General features: G+C 42.9%; 1 protein-coding gene across 1 annotated transcript; it reads left to right on the plus strand.

The window, feature by feature from the left end:
• Positions 1–15,283: 15,283 nt before the first annotated feature.
• On the plus strand, positions 15,284–18,021 carry LOC124286316. The gene is made up of 2 exons (XM_046722677.1): positions 15,284–15,440; positions 17,094–18,021. The coding sequence occupies exon 2, from the start codon at positions 17,103–17,105 to the stop codon at positions 17,676–17,678; it is 576 nt and encodes a 191-aa protein (XP_046578633.1). The 5' UTR covers positions 15,284–15,440; positions 17,094–17,102; the 3' UTR covers positions 17,679–18,021.
• The last annotated feature ends 440 nt before the right edge of the window (positions 18,022–18,461 follow it).

Genomic DNA, 18,461 nt, shown 5'->3' on the forward strand with positions numbered 1-18,461 from the left:
GCGAAATTGCACACTGGGAATGCAGACTTATCCGTCTTTGGCACCAACTCGAGGAAAGTCAGTTTGAGTGTCACATGGAGACGTGTGGTGGCTCTGAAGTCAATACCTCGTGTGACCACCGTGGGCATCCAGAACTGCACGGCATCGCCTCGGCATCGAACGAATAAGTCTCAGAATCTCGTGTTGCCCAATCGCAGCCCACTCTGCCAGTAGTGCCTGTGCGAGTTGCTGAAGTGTCTGGGGCTGAGGGTTACGGCGTCGCACCCGTCTGTCCAGGGCATCCCACAGATGTTCAATCGGGTTTAAGTCCGGTGATCTTGAGGGTCAGGGGAGCACATTGATGTTGTGGTTCTGGAGGAAGTCTCTAGTGTGACGTGCTGTGTGGGGCCTGGCATTGTCTTGTTGAAACAACTCCCTCTGGCGATCAATGATTGGAAGGAGGTGTGGGTGTAGGATTTCGTCACAGTACCGTTGAGCTGTCAGGTTGCCCTGGATCATCACCAAATCACTTCTCCTACGGCAGGTGATCGCTCCCCACATCATAACACTGTCCCGGCCGAATCTGTCCACCTGGGGAACGCAAGCGTTGGCGAAACGTTTACGTCGACGTCTGTACACCCGCATTCTTCCATCGCGTCGTTCCAATAGAAATCGTGATTCATCACTGAACCAGATGCTACGCCAATTCGGTAGGTTCCAGGCCTGAACGTCGGTGCACCATTGAACTCGATGTCGACGATGTTGTTGTCGAAGCACAGGGCCAAAATAAGGTCTTCTGGCACGTAAACCAGCCTCTCTCAACCTGTTCCTGACGGTCTGTGCAGAAAGCCTCCTCAATCCGGGTATTTGTCGAGCGGTACTGGTCGCCGTAGCTGTTCGATGACGCAGGTGATGTACCCGGATGTAGCGATCCTGCGCCGCAGTGGTCGCTCGAGGTCGCCCACTACGAGGGGCATCTGCTACCGCATTCTGCCGGCGATATCTCTCCCAGAGCCTTGAAATGGTGCTTTGGTGAACATTCATGCGTCGGGCAACTGCACGTTGAGACTGGCCAGCTTCTAGCAAACCAATGGCGACTGTTGGCTTCACTTAGACGTGTCATTTTGCGTTCGTCAACAATATTGCAAATACAGTGAATAATCGACAGACAGCGATCAACCTTTTATACCCATCATTGAGACTATCTGATCCCCAACTTTCACGTGAAATTGCATGTGAATTGTGTATTCTGTGACACTACACGCCGTAATTGAAAATCATGCTGTTAAATACGGGTATTTTACGGATGGTGCGTTTTGTTGTAATGTTTCAAAACATAAACACCATAGGACTCATAAACAGCGCAAATCCTTTTGTAAAATTAATCACGTTTTAATTCATTGCTACATGAAATTGCTATTTTCATGATGCGTTTCTCTTTTGGGAGAGTATATATAATTTTAATTGGAACAAATAGACTCAAGGAGCCCCAGGGAGACCCGAGATTCAGAACCTGGGGAAATCTAGACTTGCTTCATTTAGGCGTTTAGCATTGCAGGGAGGGCTAGGCTGTAAGGAAAATGATATGGTTCAGGGACTGTGAGACAGACTACTACTACAATTACCACCAGTGTTACAACCACCACCACCAGCACTATTATTACCAACACAACATCAACACGACTACCAACATCAACACCGCCACTACTACTGCCACCAACAGCACCACTATCACCACCACTACACAACCACCACGACCAACATCAACACCATCACTATTACTACCACCAACAGCACCACGACCAACATCAACACGGCTACCAACACCAACGCAACCAACAGCACCACCATTACCACAACAACAACCACGACCACCAACAACACCATTACCAACACCAACGTCAATGCCACCACCACCACCACTACTCCTGACACCACCACCACCACCACTACTCCTGACACCACCACCACCACTACTCCACCACAACAACTACACTACTGACACCAACAACACCATTACCACCACATTGACAACCAACACCATCTATTGGTTCGAATCCCGTTTTGCTCAGATTACGTGTCTACGTTTGTCAGCACCATGCCGGTGTGTGTGGGGTTTACCTAAACGGTTAACGTCCAAGCACTGCGTCATTTCTCTGACAACATCACATTGCCACTGCTTGACATAACTTAATCTAGCCACGGGATGAGGCTCGGTGCAGTGGGCTCTAGAAGGATCAACTTGTTCACCTCGGTCGTTATCCGCCACACCCGTAGGCTGTGTTACACTAAAAGGATAGTTACGCATATACGACCTTCAACTAGTGCAGTCCTCGCATGGGTCGAGATAGGAAAAGGTTTTTCAAAGTGGGATATATTCTAACCTCATTATTCTTTTACATAATCGTCGACATTTGACACTTGGGACAAACTGCTTGATATACGGGGGTGGGTAGGGAGATTGGTCGGGTGGGGGAGGGGAGAGAGGGTTTAGGTGCGAGATCATTTCATCGTGACTAGACATTTGTTCAGCTACAACTGAGAAATCCTCATATGTTTTTATTATTGGACCATGAGCCCACCTGTTTTGTGGCTATACGGTTATCATTTTTCAACAGCAAAGCAAGTGAATTTTTTTCTTACTTTTACTTTAATTGTTTCATCTGGAACGTCCCACTGAACCGTGGATTAAAACGCCAATGATTCATATATCTGTACAATCGAACCCACATTGATATCAGTAGACGAAGGAGTATATACAAAAATACATAATTCCTGTGATGGATATCGAATCAAAGTAACCTGATACTGACGGCACCAGGAATTCGCGAAGAGTTCGCACTTCATACCTCACAACTAGGCTTCAAGAAATTAGCAGAAGTGTTCATTACAGTAATATAATAATGATAATATAATATAATAAACACACCGTAATATCTGAAATTAAAGATATTTGTGCTGTTATTTTCTACCAAGTCGATTTAATGCATAAACAAAATGATTAAACCCAACACCAACGAGCTTCAGGCTCCACTGGGCCCTGTAGTCCCAAACACCCAGTTTCTTAATACCAGATTTCACCTGTGATACTGGCACTTCTTTGAAGCTGTCGCTCACATGTATTGTGTGCTATATTGTTATTCATGGGTTGAGTCAAACAGGTATTATGTTATCACTCACAAAAGGCGTATTCAAAAGAACTAGGTTATCTGTAGTTTCCTTCTGAGGACCTTCGTAATCAAACACTGTTCCGGGCCAATGAGCTGTAGATGTTAAGTCGTCCTGATCCGGGGACGGGCTGCACTCTGTCTTCATGGAAAAGTACAAATGATATTATTTTCATCATGGTTGACGTGTTGGTTTGTGGTCAACAGGGTAAACACTATAGGGTTGAATACCCAGCTGAATACATGTTGAAGGGTTAGGTCTGGAACGAGTCGTTGTCAACAATGACCAGATAGATTGTTGAAGACATCTCCTTTCATATGAAACCATGGAACTGAAATGCAACACGGACTTGACGCATGTTCAGTTTAATGTCAAGTAATGATATACGAAAGTAAACACAGGGACGTGCTACCGTGCATAGTTCTAGTCGGGTACCGCAGTATCGCAGTGGGTATTGCATAGTTTAAACAAAGGGTGTTTGTGATGAGTCATTGAACTGAAATAGGGTAATCGGTGTTGCATACTTCTGTTCACTTCACCTGTCTCACTGAACAAGGACAAATTGAGTCCTGCGTTCCCTCAAATGCGTTAGTCAGGGAAACCACACAACCCTCATAAGGACATAATATCAACTCACACTTTCACGAAACGGGTGACAAAACTATGTGTACTTGTGATTATTCTGAAACGATTCTTAGGATGTTATACGAAGCCAGCGTCTGTAAACGGCCATATAGATTTATACCCTTCCTATACATTTAGAACATTTCCTATCAAATGTTGAATAGTATATAATAAACAGTTAAGAGTCATCTTGCTCTTGCAAGCTTCTTTGAGTGGCACTGAGATTGTACATGCCTTTAAAGAAGTACAATTTTATTTTTCGGATGTAAATGTTGTTTCTTAATTTATCCTACACACATAAGCATTAATGAAGCACCGCCTGAACCAAAGGGCAATAAGTAAACTTGTGGTCCAAGTAGGCGATAGTGCCTTAGTGCGCTGGAATGCACATGTATTTGTCCTTGACACAATATCTCAATGTTACAAATTAACATGCTGCGAAGGGGTACAATTGTAGTATGGGCACTGCAGTTTTCTGAAGGCAAGACGTAGACTTTCTGAAAATACATGATGACAGATTAGTGATTTGCATGACACAGGGATGTCCTGTCCCAGCATCGGTGCTAACTTGAACATGAACCATTAGTCGACTTATGAAGGACACGTGGCCACCGGTGAGGTAAAAGGTCGCCCAAGACCTGAAGTATACACTGAACACCCGGGCCACTGTCCGATGTAATGGCGTCAACTAATGTAATCGATGTTTTGACATCAGATTCGAACCCAGAATTGTGTAGACCTACTGGCGAGTGAAGGATACACACGTGTAATGCAGGTTCAACTATCCCTTGACCACAAACTGACAGAAATAACAATGAACACGTCACAATTTAATCATGGACACCCAAAAATCCAGAAACTTTCCCCACTGTGGCCACTCTTTGACAAGGGATTTGACAAAATTAAACATGCAGTTGTCATGAATATATGATAAGGATGACAAAAAATCGAAACTTACGTAAAAGGCATTTATTCACATAGTACTTTTTAAAAATAGAAAATGCCTTGTCCTTATTACAACAGGTACTGGCCACGAAGACCACACACACATCATTGCACAACGATACCGGATACTGCTTATGACGTCACACCTGAAACATGATGCCGTCAGTTACGTTTCTATGATAACGCTATTCCATATTTTTTCAACACTTGGTTAGTAACAGAAACCTAACTTCCAACAAAGTATATCCCAAATATACAAGAAAGGTCTTGTTGTACAACCTCGAACCAAATAAAAGAACAACTAAGCCAGATTCTTCAATAACCAAGTAACCCAATCTTTGAACAACTAGCTCCTATGCGTCAATGTTTCAAATTTAAGCCTCAAAGTTCTAAACGAGAATTACATCAGTGGTGCTAGTTGGTGCTTTTGGGTAAATATATCTCTGCAAAACTGTTAGGTTTTAAGCCCAATAGCCATAGTATTTTTCTATGAAACGATTGTCACCAAATCCGACCGTTTTGTGCTTCTTATTATGCCATTGTAAGAATTAGACATCACCATTTTGTGCTACATATAATAAAATATATATTTTGTGTTATCCTACATTCTCTTTGAGTATCTCCTACTTTGCACAGTCTGATATCTTAAGGAACACCATCAATATGAGTCACATTACTGGCCCACACAAACACATTGATAACATGTTTCTTTCAGCTCACATCAACGATAACGAGAATGGTGACATGTCGACACATATATTGTATGTTGGTCAGACTTGGACATTGACCTCGGTATTGTTTCCATTTGTCTAAATATACGGTAGACAGTGGACACTAGCCAACAGCTGTAGCCATGACGCGACACCGCTGAACACATAGAGGTCAGAAAGGGCCACGGGCTACAGCTGGGCTGCTACTGTGTAGAACAATGAATTATCCTTCCAACCTTACAACACAACTTGCTGCATATAGCTCAGGCAACGAATGAGGCAGAGGCAATTTCGGACATAGTTTTAAATATGATAGTAATAAATACACGCATATGAATACATACAGGTTAATGGGTCATAAGGTTCTGGTTTGGTCCATATGAATACATACAGGTTAATGTCATAAGGTTCTGGTTTGGTCCATATGAATACATACAGGTTAATGGGTCATAAGGTTCTGGTTTGGTCCATATGAATACATACAGGTTAATGTCATAAGGTTCTTGTTTGGTCCATATGAATACATACAGGTTAATGGGTCATAAGGTTCTGGTTTGGTCCATATGCATACATACAGGTTAATGGGTCATAAGGTTCTGGTTTGGTCCATATGAACAACGTGTCCAGATTCTCACACAGTTAATCAATGTGAAGTTGAGAGAAGCATGAAATATCGCCAAGGATACAACTTCTGTTTATATAACACAAACATGATTTGTTTCGAAATCTTTCAAACAAGAATTTTTTAAGGGTGTACTCTTGAAACAACTTGTTAAACAACTTTCGACACATTAGAAAGGTAATGCCAGATTTGAGCTGGTGTCAGTTTAGTTTACCGTCGTATGTGACGATCTCGTGTAATATGTTCTTCTAATGGAATCTTAAATAAACTGATCCATAAAATACCTCGCATGTACTAAAGACATGGAATACAATCAAACTGTGTCCGTTATAAGCTACAGACGCGGTAGTCGCTGTGCAAAGTTACGTCCCTTGAGTGAGACAGGATAAACTGATCGTCAGTTCGAATGCTAGATTTGCGCTATTTTTCTCCGTTGCTCGTTTGTACTATACATGTGTTTGAGGGATTCTTTAGAGTGGTAAGCATCTACCACCTGAATTACTGCTGTCACATTAAGCCGTCATATTACTGCGATACTATGACTACACATTGCCTTTCAGAAAGCATCATCCAAAATATAACATATGTTACTGAAATACCAGTCTAATAATACTGAGCCTAAGTTTACTTAGTCTGCTGAAATACTGTCCAAAGCGACGAAAAAGCAAAGTTGTTACCCGCACGCACACACGCACACACACACACACATACTATGAATATTCCCACGACAGCAGACGTGACGGGCTTAAACAATCTGTCTATCACCATACGACGTGACTGTTGGAAGTACTACCATATAATTGTGGTGTCATTAAGGAATGTCGTGAATGTAAAGTGTAAAGATGTTTTGCGACACGCGTTGTAAATGTATGGGAGCTGCACGAGGCGATGGAACGTGCAGCATCTGTAGCACAACAACTGCCTCAAGTACTGGCGTGCAATTACAACTGATCTGCCCATCCTATTCCATTAAGACTCACACACCGTGCGGCTTAGAGGGATTATCTGCAGGCTTTGCTAGTCATAGCTTGCCATTTGTTCTATAATGTTTGCAGCTAAATGCCCAACGTGATGGTCTTGTTAATGAAAGAGTCACCCTATGTCTTCCAGCTAAGAGGTATTCTTGCCAGGACCTTTAATTTTGCTGCCGGTCCCAATGTGAGGATCGTGGTAAGGCCATGAGAATGTGGTATGTGGTAGGCAAGGTATTTTATTACAAACCTATTTAATCTTACGATGGCAATAGAGTTCTTCAATACGTGGAGCTTAGGCACTCTGATTTCCATATTGCACGGCTGGCGGATCTTGAACTTATCCTTGAGCTTCAAAAGTTTCAAAAACATTTGAAAGACGGTATGATCTCTAAAGAGTGACACAAACGAAATTTTTAAAGCATGATGTTTATTAAGTGGAAGTTGTTTGTGTTAAATATTAATCCGTTTTGTTTTTTTCGTGATCAGAAGCTGGAACCTGATTGATGACTTCAGGCGGATTTGTGCGATTTCACGTTTACATGTGAGATACGCCCCTTGCGCGGAGTGATACACAGGTAACCTCAATGTTTTAAAACTGAAGTTCAGACTTAGATGAAAAGACCATACAATAAATATACATCGTTATACGAGTGCATTTGGATTTTATGTATTGAACGAGAGTGAGTGAGTGAGTATAGTTTTACGCCGCTTTTAGCAATATTCCAGCAATATCACGGCGGGGGACACCAGAAATGGGCTTCACATTGTACCCATGTGGGGAACCGAACCACTAGGCTACTCCATCACCCAATATTGAACGAGGAGATGCCATGGTAGAGACAACGGGCTTCAAGAACGAGTTTATTTTCTCTAACGCTGTCTACATACCGTGGTATCTACGATGTCATCTGAAGTTCTCCAATGAGACATCGAAACATGTCGATAGAGACAATTATTTAATTAATGATTCAGCTGATCACGACAAATTCTTTCATTTTCAACCCAGGTAAAGATTAGAGAAGGATTTTATTCTCTGTATCTTCGTCCAAAGAGTTGACGGAAAAGGCCAGGGTGGGTCATTGTTGTCATGCTGAATGCTTCACCGTGCCCAGGTTGTTCATACTGTCAACCACTTGTTCGTGGTTTGATTATTTACAGTTCGTCGATATTTTACTTTCATATTGCATACCGCAGAGTAAAGTTATCTTCATTTCTCACTCTTAAAAATACACACAACAAAAAGAGATCGATACGTGTATCTGGGTGATTGCGTCACTACGTACTAGTCTATTTGAAGGTCTGGCTGAATGAAGATGATCGGACCGAGAACTACCTCCTGCGTTTTCAGCAATGAGATTCTGTGTCTGAAACAACAAATGTGATATGTTTCACTACCTTCAGGTTTCTTCTATGACATTATGGCTTCCGAAGCAGCTCAATCGCACATAATCGTAGGAAAATACATACCACACAAACATTTGTGTTTTACTTTGGAATGTTTATCGCATCATGTCATCTGACAGAGTTGACTGTGGCGATGACACGTGTAGTCATATGACGTCTGTCGGGTCACGAGATGAGATAATACGTTTATAATTAGAAATGGCAAACCTGAAGATACGGAAACATGATCTGTGTTAAATTGTTTGAAAGGCTAATTTTTATTTTTATGTTTAATATACAAACCACGGCAATGCTTTCCCTCTATTTTCTGATAATTTAAAAATGTTTTTGGCCTTAGTTATGATTCATGTATATGATCATAATGTCCAAGCCAAATTACAATTACAGTAGTGTGGAGGTCTGGGCTCATTGTTGGCCATGGCTTTTTTGTGGAACCCGTGAAGATCCGGGTAAGAGTTGGTCTTCAGCAATAGATGCTTGTCGTAAGAGGTGACTAACGTGATCGAGTGGTCAGGCTCGCTGACTTGGTTGACACACGCCATTGTATCCCAAATGCGTAGATCGATGTCATGCTGTTGATCACTGGATTGTCTGGTCCAAACCCAGTTATTCACAGACCGCCACCATATAGCTGGAATATTGCTGAGTGCGGCCTTAAACGAGAAACCAACCAACCAACCAACCAACTTTCTATGGACCTTGTGCTGCTGGAGGTGAACATAGATGATCTGTGCACGGTCAGCATGATAATACTGTCCACAGACTTTCCCTTGCACAATATGGAGTTGAGTTAAGTCACAGTAATGCCACCTAATGCCATTACCGACCCCCCGTCGTCGGGTCGGTAATGAGGACTGACATTGACCAGAGCCCTGATCACCTCTGTCGATGAAGTCAAACGTCAAACCTGATACCGAAACCACCGACGATTATATATATTTCGACGTTATGTAAACCACTGACGTCTGTTGGGACGTCAGGGGTGTCATAACACATGGCTGTCAAGCATGGAGATTAGCTGCATGTGGAAGATGTCTGATCATCTGATTTTCTCCAACAGCCTGATGAAAGTTTGCTGTAGCTTCATCCATTTGTGCTCGATGTCGTAGTGCCTGGTTTCGGATCGATCTTGCCCCCTTTGCACCTTGGGCGCCTAGGGTTGTTGGTATCTTTTCCGTAGCTTGCTCATCACAGACTGGGAGACATTAAACGTATCGGCCACTGCATGCTGACTTCCAGGAATTGACGTCCCGCACGTTACAGACACTGCGTCGCTTGTGTGTATAGAAACAATGCATGACATTAAGTAAATGAACCTTCCTTCATTGAAAGTGTCCAAAATTATGCATAAATAACACCTGCTAACCGGATGTAAATGATCGTGTTCATTCTGAAACTGCTCTGCTTATAATACAACCTACACACACATGCGAAGCTACTGAGTGAGTGAGTGTGCGTGTGTACGTGCGCGTGTGAAGTCCAGCATTGTGAGTCAGAATCATACCCTGTCCGGCCCTTTTAGCAATTTGGATTACCGTTGCTGAAATATACTCATGCCAATAATGGTTGTCACCCCCTTCAATTTTTTTAATTGGAGAGGGGGTGTGTGGGTGTGGGTGGGGTGGGAAGGGGGGTGACAACCATTATTGGCATGAGTATATTACGATCACGGTCTTTATTGCTATAAACACCCAACTGGTATTGTACTGCCTTTTTTAATGCCACGCTATTTTTAATGCCACGCTATTTCAGCATACGTGCCTGTTGTTTGTTTCACACCAAATTATTGTACGGGCTGATTCATGGTTAACCTTTTCACCTGGGCAATCAACAAGTAACAATATGAAAAACACCTGCAAATCGAAGGTAAAAGTAAATCATGATCGTTCTAAAATTGTTCTACTTCAATATGAATAACGTTAACACCTGGCCTATTTAAAGGTGTTGCTAAGTGAAGAGCTCCAATATATCGTGTTCGTGCTAAACATGTTATGCTTCTCGGGGTCCTCGAAAATATCAATGCTTACACCATCCAGCATTCATGAACGTAGCTTCAAATATAAGGTAACTGTGCATTATTTGGTATTATGCCATTTTGTAAGGCAAAAAGTCAATAAAATTATTTGTGGTGTTTTCCTTAATCAGTGTTTAACTGTTAAAAGGATGATATCGAAATATGTATGATTTGACACTAGGCATCGCGACACGCCCTTGAAGACATGTGGTGTCAAAAGTCAGTTAACAAATTCAGTATTGTGTGTGTCCACTTTTTGCCTTGATGCAGGCTTGACAACGACGACGCATAGACGACACTAAACGATTGAAGAAAGCTTGGGGGATGTTGTTCCATGTCTGAACCCACGTTTGTCCCAATTCAGCTAACGTCAATGGCTGATTCTGGGCTTGACGTAAACGTCTCTCCATTTCATCTCAAACGTGCTCGAAAGGGAACAGGTACGGAGAATACCGCTGGCTAGGTGAGAACCATAATGTTCTGTTGTCTCAGGAAATCTGTGACAACACGATTGACATGTGGATGACATGATCTTGCTGAAGCGAGAAGATACGTCTCTGTCCTTGAGTGAAGGCTGCACATAACGCCCAGTGATCTCATCCCTGTATCGCAGTTAGATTGCCATTGCCAATGACAAGTTGTTCCGATCCTGAGATGTGATACCCCCCATACCATAACGCTGTAACCACCAAACTGTCGACGTTGAACAACGCACGCGTCAGCATGCCGTTCACCTCGCCGTCTGTTAACCATTACCCTGCCATCTGTGTTGTCCAGCTGAAATATCGACTCCTCTGTGAAGAAAACACCATCCCAATCTTGTCTCCTGCACCATAGATGCTGTCTGCACCAGGCAAGACGTGCCTGTCGGTGCAAAATTGGGCGTATTGCAGGCCGTCGGGGCCGGAAGTTTTGCTCCCTCAGTCGGTTCCGTACTGATTGGAAGTTAGCCAGGAATGGTCCGAGCAGTCAAACTGGCAGTCTGGAATCGATTCCATGCATCAGCCGAATGTGGTTGTCTTGTTGACGTGACGTCACGCGTGGACGGCCGGTCTGAGTTAAATCTCTCGTGTTCCCATCATGTTGAACGCGTCTCCATAGAAATGAGATCGTGTCTCGATGGACACCAAAATGTCTGGCCAGTTCATTTTGGGCCATTCCAGTCTCCAGCATACCCATGAGGCTGAGACGCTGATTTTCTGTAAGCCGTGGCATGACGTGGCAGTTTAGGTGGAAATTAACGTGTTTTCACAACATTCAGAGGAGGATGGAGAATAAACAATCGTTCTTCAATTTTCAATATCAGGTGTGTGAACTACAGGTATCATAAGGCATGCAAAAAGTGAGTGAATCCATTGTGCACAAATTGCACGTGCCATGCGCAACACGTGACATCAAATTTCCATCAAAGTGCTTTTCTTCATGTATATTTCTCCAAAATGCCGCCCTGTAGTAATGTGACGTCGTCACTCGTGGGATAACTGGTGGACGTCGGACATGCAGGTTCCATCTGCGTGGCCGATTTCGAATCTTCTGTCCACTCACTCTAAAACATTGTAGGTTTGTGAAGCTCATTTCAGATTTCAGAGGCACCTTGACCACAGTTACGCAACACATTAGTTCTGATGAAATGGTCTTGTGTGCCCATCTTGGTCTTGGTCGACCAGACCGACATCCGTCTACCACGTTATCGCTCTATCGTCTCGTGACACAATGCTCTCGTTCCTACTTCCAGCAGGCAAATTGCACGTAGCCGTTCCTGATATGACAGACGCCGCATGTAAAAATGTATAATTGAAAAGGGATTGGCGCTTGCAAGAAACTCATAGCACATGGTGAATGGAGTATCACCCCGAAATGGAATTTACACCACTGTTGTTGACAGTATATGTGCACAGTCGTGTAAATCAATCATCACAGTCACACCATAGGCCAAGCAATGGGAGCAGGACACTATGAAAGCAGACTGTGATATCCATGTCAGATGTATGGGTAACCTCCTTTTTCATTAATTCATATAGTTTGCATCTATTTGACATTTTGGTATATGACATTACGAAGCAACTCACTACGCAAAGGAAACCACTGTGCTCCCTCCTTGAGGATCTTATTCATTATGAAGTCAAAGTAGAAACAAGGCAAATTACCACAGATTTTTTAATTTATCACATCGTTCAGAATGATCTTACACCAGATCCCATCCACTGATTTACTCATCTGAAACTGAAGAAAGAGGCCAGTGGAAGAAACCATTTCTTTCACGTTAAGATCTTTTAAAATATTTTCAGACTGACAAGAATTAACCGGAAGACCTCATGACAAGAAGGATAACTTCATCTCGAGTAAAACTCCAGCAGATCCAGTCTTTGACACCTTTCAGAATATTCGAGGAAAATCAATCAGTCTATATTTTACCAAGATGAGAGGGAGGGACTCTTGCTGTGAAGTTGTTCCAACAGCTGATATACCTGATCCAACTTCCCCTCTTTACTTGTGAACCCGTGAAGGTCCGGGTTAGAATTGATCTTCAGTAACCCACGCTTGTCGTAAGAGGCGACTAATGGGATCGGGTGGTCAGGCTCACTGGCTTGGTTGACACATTTGTCCCAATTGTGCAGATCGATGCTCATGTTGTTGATCACTGGATTGTCTGGTCCTGACTCGATTATTTACAGACGGCCGCCATATAGCTGGAATATCACTCACTCACTCTTTACTTGTGCCACAAGTCCCCGTGTTTCAGGTGAACACACTGACCTGCCTTTGCGTTTGTTTGTAACTGGTGTCTACCGTGAGTCGGGAAATCGCAAACACCTGGTATGATCTCTGCTTCACGGTACTCCGTAAATAGGTGCTGATGATACAGAAATTTGTAACGCTAAGCAGAAATTTATTGTCGCTTCGAAAAACACATGTTTAATGCAATGCAATGTTACACGTTTTGTGGTGAATGGTCTTGACCTTAATTTTAGACAATAACATACTTCATTATTCGTCGTTGCTTATTTGGTCATAAGCTCTTTTGTACATGTCGTACAAACACATGGTTTGGTTCAATACACAGTGAAGCAGATTTCACGGATGACGATCTCCAATGAAGGTCACTCAAAACCTCACCTCTTCAATGTCCAAGTAACTGGCCCTGATACACTGTAATATCACGACTGGTGATTGAATCATTTTGATGTTTTTCAGTGTCAACACTAGGTTACACCAGACAATAACAAACACAAATGCTTGCTTCCACTCAGACTACTTTTTTCTGATAAAAGAGAGATGCCTCACTCATTTCCTGTAAGTACTAATTTTTAAGTAGCGATAAAAGTTTAAACTGAGGAGAACTCGATGGCGGAGGAAAAACCATTCCACCAGAAGTTCATTACTAATATCAGCTGTAATGAATTTGTGGGCATTCTAAGGCTATGCAGCAAATAATCCAAATGTGGAATTGAATCTAACAAAGAATTATGGCACACACTGAATCATAATCAGGCACGCCGGAATAGATATCAGAAATGAGAAATGTCTGCACTGTGTTAAAAAGTATTGAGCGGTTTCTCACAGTTAGGTTCAGAACCCTGCAGCCGTCCCTATCTATCCAGACCGCCTCCGTGGTGTAGTGGTTAGAGCGTCCGCATGGAGAGCGGAAGGTCGCGGGTTCGATCCCCGACCCCCGATGTTGGTCCCTGCCTGGCGCTCGGCATTAATGGGTGCAACAAGGACTGGTCGGCTCGGAGTCAGTATAATGTGTCTGAGTAGCTATAGGGTATTCATGCTTCACTGCGGCATGGTATCTCAGTGGGCTAGCACTATAAAATCAGCTTCAGTCTGGGCTAGTACAAGCAGCCGCACATACACACTCATGCACGTCGTCATATGAGCGAAATATTCTCAAGCACGACGTACAACCCAATTCCACCTCACCTCACCTCACCCTATCTAGCCAATGACTTGATATAACACTGAACGCGTCGACACCAGCCCGATTACACAATATTGTACATAATACTTAAACAGGGGCGGGCTAGTTGTGAAAGCGTTCGTCACAACGAATGACCGGGTTCTCTCAAGGGTTCAAACGGGTCTGTGAGGAGATTTAATGGTTCAAGCGTTCGCTCGTCACGCCGAATCCCTGGGTAGATTCCCCACATGGGTACAAAGTGTGAAGCCCATTTCTGGTGTCCCCCGCCGTGATATTGCTATAATATTGCCAAAGTGGCGTAAAACTATACAGTCAGTCAAGGGTTCAGTGTGTGGAGTATATTTCTGGTGCCTCCGTCCGTGACAGTTTATCCTGGAAATACTGTAAAAAGCGACGTAAAATCATACTCGCATCTCTCACTACAATATGGCTTGTGACACTTTTACAGTTGACGGCTGACATTTTAACATTTCTTTTGTAATCCCCTCACTAACAGTTTATTTTATCATGTAATGGTACAGTTAATGCATAGCTTGTCATATTAAGTATATAACATATACAATGAAAGCCCTGTGCGAGAATGTCTTGTCAACTGTCCTGGTGGTTAAATCACTCCTTGTTCTCAACATCAGGCCCATGGCTGCTCGGCGCCTGGATCGTTTACGGGGAATCCCCAGCCACGGATAATAAACAAGGCGATATTATGTTTTGTCACAGCGATATTTAGTTTGGCAAATAACAGGTCTGTTTGACACTGTGGCAAATTCCGCATGACGCCCCGCGAGAAGCATGTTTACTGCATTTCGTCTTTTGTAGATGTCAGCTCAGACGGCTGCGAGTGTTGATTGTTGCGCATCCAGCCTCGTTCTGAGATTGACCTCTGACATTCCGCCGTTTACCGGTCTGTGTATAAAAGAGCAAGCGATCCAGGATTTCGTCACACTTTTCTCCTGACTGTGAGAGAGATTAGAAACAGCTCTGACAACAAGCCTTCCTACAACCTCACTGTGTCCATTCACCTGACAAGTGTACTCAAGTATATACAGAGGATTATCAACAGATTGCAGAACTCTTATAAGTAAGTATATCTACCTTTATTGCATCATGTGTGAATATTTACACTGCACATGTAAATGTTGATATTTTCCATATCAATGACTGTACGGTCAAGTTGAACTAAATACACAATTTCACCCTCATATGTAAATAGGTCAGTTCAATATTTATTATTTGAGAGTAAATTGTGTTTCTTCTCGCTTGGCTCACTCCAGCAATGCATGTCAAGTGTACCTCAGGTCGGTGAATATGGTAGCGCGATGGACCATACATAGTTAAAACAGCATGTGGTCAACATGTGTGCGTTCGCCACACGTTTGACCAGTCAGGTTCCTTTTGTCAGTTGACTGCCAAGAATATATTTGGCTACTTGCCTGATATTCTGTATTGTCCGTAGCTTGTGGATTGCGCGCGTTGATATGCTTCGCCGAAGCCGTACGGTGTATTAGTCAGCGCTCAATATATCCACGCCATAATCAATAACGTGGCAAGCATTTGACATGCGGACACATTGCGCCGACTAGCAGTTCGTTGTCTTCCTATAACCCATAAACAATAAAATCAATGTTAACTAATTTTCACAGCCGTTACCGTTTAATTTGCTCCTTAATTAAAACGTAATTTAATTCTTAATTTATCGGCAGAAATCATATCCAATATATGGTGGAAAATTTGAAATTTATCAACTCTCTTGAATGTTTTTTAATTAGACTTTGCTTGATAAATTGACACTGGCTTCCGCGGAGATAAAGACAATGCAGCATGTCCATATTAGTCCATTATCAGTGTCTGACTTGAGTCTCAATGAGTCACGCATGACGCAACAGCAACGTCTCGCCTGATTCACGGTCTGTCGTCAGCCACTCTCGATAAAAGGTGCAACACTGACCCATCGGGGATGATGCCTTAACCTTCTACCATTGTAAAGGACTTAAATATAAGCAACAAAATCCCTTCCATATATTTGAGAAATATCGACTATACGAATCCAACAAGCCACCCGCATGTGTTTATGAATCACTGTCAGATAGTCATGACACTGTTGCAGAATGTTTAGAAAGATTTAGACCGTGACTGACAGCTGGCGCTATTTCCTTACCCCAGATTATAGAAACTGTATACAATATAAACATGGAAAACTGTTCCTGTACAGGTTCATAGAATATAAGTTACAATATCTTCTAATTTTCAATAACTGTGAATGTGTCATTTTGAGTACGGAAATTGTCGACAAAAACTGTGAGCGTGTTAAGCATTTCCTTCACAACTCTCCCGACTTCCTTTTCTGCTTGAGAAGTGTCGTATTCTTGAGATTTCATTCACAATTGCTCCTCAATTGGGCACATTGGCTAATTGGTCGGGTCAGGTCACAGTCACACACAAGGCCTAGGGCCGGTCCACTTTCGGTATGCCTCGCGAGTGTTGATCAGCCCGCAGCTATTGACATTATACCGCCCTGTATGTCATTGTGTCCTGATGAAACAAGGGGTAGCCCAGTTCTGTATTGTTCATTAAAAACCTTTTGTGTTGTTCAAAGTTGTATCAATATTAAAGTGCTATGCGAGGATACATTGTATTTAATACATTCAGTATTTGTTTCTTATAATATTTTGTTGCTTTATTCAATTGAATATCTATTTAATATTATTCTAAATATCCTCTCTTTATTTTCCAGAACTCCATCATGCTGATAAATGACAAAGTCGACAAAGTCAGGCGCCTTCCTGGCGTCGTCCCTCACACCACCACCCTCCCCGACGGCCGCCTTGTCATCATCGACACCATGAGCGACTCCCAGTTGTCAGAAACATTCGGCCTCATCCAAGCTGCAGCCCAGAGTGGCAATGGTTTTGGGGTGGATGAATACTCCTCAGAGAAGGAATTCCGTGAAGACATCGATGGCAGTTTCAACTTCGCCATAATGAGCAAGGACACTGGGGAAATGGTTGCTGCATTCATGCTGGCTATCAGCAAGTATTACCGTGGCTGCAACAGCGTTGCCGACCCCTTCATCATTGTCAAGAAATCAGAGAGAGGCAAGAGAATCGGCGAGTTTTGTCTCCAAATGTGTGTGGACTTTGCTCAAGATTTGAACTTCGTGGGAATGTATGTGGACACTTTCAGCAACAACCGCGCCATGATCAAAATCATCGAGAATGTTGGTGGATTCACCCAAGTTGGTTGTCTTCCCATGGGTGGCAAGATGAAAGATGGATCCATTGTCAGCTCAATCATCTTTTACAAAGATTTCAATCCATAAACTGTTGACTTTCCTTCCATGGCTTTATCTCCATTACGTCTCTACGTAGTGTACACGTCATCACGGCTGTGTTGACGTCACAACAACGTGCTTTCTGTATGATCTGCAGATAGCACTGAGAAGGAGCCCCTTCCGGTACGAAGAATCCCAGTTCCGCTTTCGTCCACTGTCCAGTTTGGTCAGTGGAGCCTGCTCAGTATTTAGGTACGCTGGGTCAACCGGGTCGCCTTATGGACTGGTTAAGATCGGACAGTAGTAGAAATGTGCAATGAGAAGTGTATTGTTCACGCAACAGTATTTGTTAGTCTTGCAATAGAAAGAATAAATGAATTACCAAGAAAAATATTTGCCTGTTTTTGTTTAAATTCTACTTGAATACTCATACCCAAGATGCACCATCATCAACATCTGTGATTGCTGTACTTGTATAAGTAATTGGTGATTCTCCATAGGATGACAGGGTCACGATGAATCCAGTGCATCTGGCCATATCATTCGCCGAACAGACCTTTGCCCGTAAAAGAACGGATCGTGGGTTCGAATCTCAGATTCACCCTCAATATGATCCTTGTTATTAGGAACACCATGCCATATTCGGTGAATGTTACCTAAACAGTTAACGCCTACAAACTGGGTTACGTTCCTGTCAGGTGATCCATGAAATACCCTCTCACTATTTCGTGGGTGACGCCTAAGTAGTTAACACATGTAACCTGGGTTTCTTTCCTGTCAGGTAATACGTGAAATAACCACTACTCTGTGGATGACGCTTAAGTAGTTAAC

This window comes from Haliotis rubra, unplaced genomic scaffold (assembly GCF_003918875.1).
Source record: "Haliotis rubra isolate DU_JTF1 unplaced genomic scaffold, ASM391887v1 Scf38, whole genome shotgun sequence".
NCBI lineage: Eukaryota > Metazoa > Mollusca > Gastropoda > Lepetellida > Haliotidae > Haliotis > Haliotis rubra.